Source organism: Phaseolus vulgaris, chromosome 8 (genome assembly GCF_000499845.2).
Source record: "Phaseolus vulgaris cultivar G19833 chromosome 8, P. vulgaris v2.0, whole genome shotgun sequence".
Lineage (NCBI taxonomy): Eukaryota > Viridiplantae > Streptophyta > Magnoliopsida > Fabales > Fabaceae > Phaseolus > Phaseolus vulgaris.
Window position 1 is genome coordinate 48,226,741 of NC_023752.2, and position 5,027 is coordinate 48,231,767.

A 5,027-nucleotide genomic window follows, 5' to 3' on the forward strand; every position below is an offset into this window, starting at 1 on the left:
AATGCATAACATTGGGTTAAGAACCCAGTTGACATATGAGTAGCTAAAGGACTGCACATTATATTTTATCTAGAGCCAAGATTTAAGTTGTGCCTTCTGAAACACCTCTTCCGCATCAACTACCCCTTGCTTGAAGACAAAGAGGTTCCTTTGATCCCAAATACATCTAATGATAGTTGCCCATACCCCTTTCCATATCAGATTTTGTTTATTACTGATTTGGCTCAGAAAAAAGCTAGTGAAGTGCAGATTTAAGACATTTTGTTGAACAAAAGATATACCTATCCACTTGAGGCACATCAACCACACCCTTTGAGCATGTTTACACTCCAGAAAAAGATGTTGGCATGACTTCTCCTTGGACTGGCACATTGCACAAAGCGTGGTATTCACCGTGACACCTCTCCTACTCAAATTCATCCTTGTTGGGATTCTCCCCAGCAGCACCCTCCAAGCAGTGGTCACCACATTTGGGAATGCCTTAGCCTTCCAAAGGAGCTTGAAGACTTCTAAGCAAGGGCCTCTAGATTGTTTGTTTAAGCAATTATAAGCAGAAATCACAGAAAAAAGCCCTGCTACTTCCTTCCCCCACACCTGTACATCCTTAACATTCTCTTTCATATTAGCCCCATTTAGCAGCATAAGAAGATCTGCTTCCTTTGCGGACTCCCATTCAAATCTGTTACGTCTCCATTCCAGGTTCCACCTCCATATTGAATTAACCCAAACACCTACCTCGCCCACTGTTTGGCCTTTATTTAGGGATAGGGAGTACAATCTGGGAAACAATGATTTGAGATCATTACTTCCAACCCACACCTCCTCCCAAAATTTTACTTTGTCCCCACATCCTAATTCCCAACTTAATTCTTCTTGAAACCATCCCTTTCTTCCTCCCTCCTTACATAGTTTATTGAGGTCTCTCCACCACCACGATTGAAGTTTAATGGGAGTTTGAGTGCTTTCGGTCTCCAGCCCATATTTTGATATCAAAATGTCCTTCCACCTTCCTTCCTCCTGAGAGATAAAACGCCATTTCCACTTTGCTAGAAGAGCATAATTAAACTTCCGGATATCTCTTAAACCCAGGCCTCCCTCCTCCTTATTCCTGCAAACATCTTTCCAACTTACCCAGGAAATTGGTTTATTTGCTTTACTTGCTTTACCCCACCCCCATAAGAATCTCCTTTGAATGCTAGTAATCTTTTTGCAGACTATGTCCGGTGCTCTGAATAGGGAGAGATAATACAGGGGTATGGCAGTAATGACAGATTTGATAAGACATATTCTCCCTGCCAAAGTAAAAAATCTACCTTTCCACACACTAAGCCTAGCTTTTATCTTGTTAATGACAGGTTCCCAGAACTGTTCCTTCCTTGGATTTCCTCCCACTTCAATTCCCAGATACTTAAACGGTAACCTCATCTGTGTACAGTTCGGAGTCTTTGTGTAGCAATCTAGAGAACAGCTTTGAACATTGATGCCTACTAGTTTTGACTTGTGAAAGTTGATCTTCAAACCCGAGGCTAATTCAAAACCCCTTAGAATGGCCTTCAAGGTTATCACATTATTAAGGGAGTCTTCACACAGAAAAAGAGTATCATCTGCAAACTGAAGGATGCATACTTCCATCTCTTTCCGCCCAATCTTGAGACCCGATAGCAGTTTGGTTTTCATAGCTTGTCTTACCAATCCGGCAAGGCCTTCAGCTACAATAAGAAAGAGAAAAGGCGCTAGTGGATCTCCCTGTCTCAACCCTCTTGTTGGCTTGAATTCCTCCGTAGGACTCCCATTGACTAGCACAGACACAGTTGCGGATTCCAGGCATCCTCTGATCCATGCTGTCCACAGGGGGTGAAAACCCATCTTGAGTAGCATATCGTACAAGAACTCCCATCTTACCGAATCATATGCTTTTTCAAAGTCCACCTTCAGACACAGACCTCTTCTCCCCTGCCTTCTAATTTCTTCTACCATTTCATTAGCCATAAGCACACTGTCTAGGATCCCTCTTCCTTTTACAAAAGCAGACTGACTTTCATCTATCAAAACTGGCAACACCTTCTTCATTCTACCTGCCAATACCTTAGATATGATTTTGTATAAGGCTCCGACAAGAGAGATAGGTCTATACTGCTCTAACAATGTAGGGTCCCTAACTTTAGGTATTAGAGCTATGAAGGAAGCATTACAGCCCTTCGGGACACTCCCAGTCTCATGAAATAGTGTTAGTGCTGCCAAGATCTCATCTTTTAAAAACTCCAGTGTTTCCGAATAAAATTGAAATTAAATCCATCTGGTCCGGGGCTTTTGGATCCGTCACATTGCCAAACTGCGTCCCTAACTTCCTTCTCCAAGAACACAGCTGTAAGACCCTCATTATGATACGAGGATAAAGACTTGAATTCGACTCCGTCCAGTCTTACCCCTAGATCTTTCGTTGCTTTGAATCTGGATTCGAATAAACTCTTCGCCTCTAACTGAACCGTACAAGGTTCCTCACACCATTGCTCCCCCACCTGGACACCCTTCACTTCATTCCTCAACCTTCTCCACCTCAAAGATGAATGGAAGAATCTAGTACATGAGTCCCCACTCTTGAACCAGTTTGCTCTTGCCTTTTGACAGCTAAGGGATTCAATTTTCTTTTCATTCTCTTTTAGGCTGCTTAACAGTCTAGTCTTCTCAACCTCTCACTTTCTGTTAACCCACCTGAGCAATCATGACTATCAAGGGCCTCCATCTCCTGTAAGATCCTCCTCTTGGAAGTCTCCAAGTTTCCAAATACATCCCTGTTCTAAGACTTCAGATCGAGCTTGAGGAGTTTTAGGTTTTCTTTACATATAATGAACCCATTCCCCTGAATAGAATAAGACTGTCATTTGTCCTTCACCATCCTGTTGAACCCTCTCTCCAACAGCCACGCATCTATGGTTCTACACGGTTTTGGACCCCAGTCCTTCTCCACTGACTTCACCACTAGTGCACAATGGTCTGACACTTCCCTTCGAAGTACATATTGTTTACTCTTGGGCCATAGAAGTAACCAGTCTTCAGTAACAAGCACTCTATCAATTCTACTCTTTGCCGTTCCATCAGGTTTAAACCACGTAAACTTCTTGCCGACCAGAGGTAAATCTAATAAGAAGTTGGAATCAATGAAGCTATTAAACCCATTCACCTCGCTTTTTTGTTCACCCCTGTCTGTGATACCTTTCCTCTCATTGCTACTTCTCACTGCATTAAAGTCTCCGCAGATGCACCATGCCAAAACATGTGATGACTGTCTTACTTTGGAGATGTCCTCCCAAAGAGTCTTCTTACCTCTCAAGGAGCAAGAAGAATAAACATTGACCACAACACACCTATAAGAAGTTTTAAGGTGTTGGCCGTAAACAGCTATGTAACCGGTTCCCATCACATGACTTTCATACTCAAAAACGTCCTTAGGCCACATTGACAACAAACTTCCACTACCTTCATCTCCTTTATTGTGAATCCATCCCACATTGTTATCCCCCCAAATCACAAAACACCTAGCATCCGAGAGCTCTTTGGATTTTGTTTCTTGTATAAAAACAAAGTCAGCTTCCTCCCTTCCTATAACATGTCTCATATATCTAGCTTTGGTACCTCCCCCCAACCCTCTGATATTTAAATTAACTATGATCATAAAAACCGATCCTTCCTTCCCTCCTCCGCACTCTTGAGAATCTCCAAATCTCTTGCTTCCATGTTTACATATTCCTTGATTACCTCCTTTTCTTCCCCGCGACACAGGGTTCCTGCACTTCTACTAATTTCCCATAGCTTGGCCGGTTCGTCCTCCGATTCAGAGACATTCAATCGTATGTTACAGTTTCCTATATCCCCATCCAAAAGCGAAACTGAGGACAGTCCCTGTCTTGGTTGAGCACTAATCCTTGCTTGAGAGTATCTGGATATTAACCTTGCGGAACGCCTGGGATGAGAATGTGAGATCCCCAATTCCGTCAGGCCTTTCATCTTGCGCCTTCGTTGAGTGGTTTTTGTTGCCTTTCCCACTACCTCATCATCGTCTCATGGGCAAAGTAATTGGCCTTCACCTGCGAGCAAAACCCCTGACCCCGATGCTTCTTTCCTGCAGATAGAATCATTCTCAGCACTCTGACTCCTTACAAGGTCCATTTGCAACTTACCCGAACCTCTCTCCTTCCCTGACTTATTGTAAATGGTGGCATCCTTCTCAGCATCCCTCACCTCCTGGGATAGGTGTTGCTCTCGTTCACGTTGTACACAAACACTTCCAACGGGATTATTTTCTTCCTCACAGACAAGCCCAATACCCTTCCGTGATGGTCCTAGCCCGCATTCATTAGAAGCATCATCCTCGTTTTGGGCCTCCTTCTTTTTACGTAGGCCCAAACCTGATTGAACCTCCCTCTGAGAATTAAAGCTCTCTATGTCCACCACTATTCTTGCCAGATCAGCATGTGCACAGGGTACGTTATTAGTAAAACCGCATGCTTGATCTAAAGCGCTGACAGTAGCAGGTTCTGCTAATATCTTCTGCCCCTGTATTTCCTCATTCGTGCAAAGCCTTTCACCTTCCCTCTGACTCACTCTGCTTTTTGTGGAAGATTCCCCAAAATAGGCCTTTGACTTATACGTCTCCCCTCCTTCCCCCTTACCTACTCCGATCTCCTTTCCGATTGACCGTACATCGTCCCCAGCCCTCCGACCGAGCTCCTCCTCACCACTCTTCACTGAAAACACAGATTCTTCAACATAGGTTTCCGATGAGGAAATACTATCAGAAGAATCGTAGTCATGATGATAGCTGTTGCATCGACCTGCTGTGCTCACCGGGGACTCCTCTTCTATAGAGATGCTTAGCAAGTGACCGTTTATTCTCATCTTCTTTGCCATCCTGATATTACACTTGTTCTCAATACGAACTTGCAATCGAGCAAACTGAAGGTTCTCCCACGTCAACGTTGCTTTGTCTATAGATATCAGACTGGTTGCTTCTTCTATCACTCTTGCAA

General features: G+C 43.7%; 1 protein-coding gene across 1 annotated transcript; it reads right to left on the bottom strand.

Moving 5' to 3' along the window:
• Positions 1-2,878: 2,878 nt before the first annotated feature.
• LOC137825269 (uncharacterized) lies at positions 2,879-3,616 on the bottom strand. The gene has a single exon (XM_068630942.1). It carries the CDS (start codon positions 3,614-3,616, stop codon positions 2,879-2,881), a length of 738 nt encoding a protein of 245 aa, XP_068487043.1.
• Between the last annotated feature and the right edge of the window lie 1,411 nt (positions 3,617-5,027).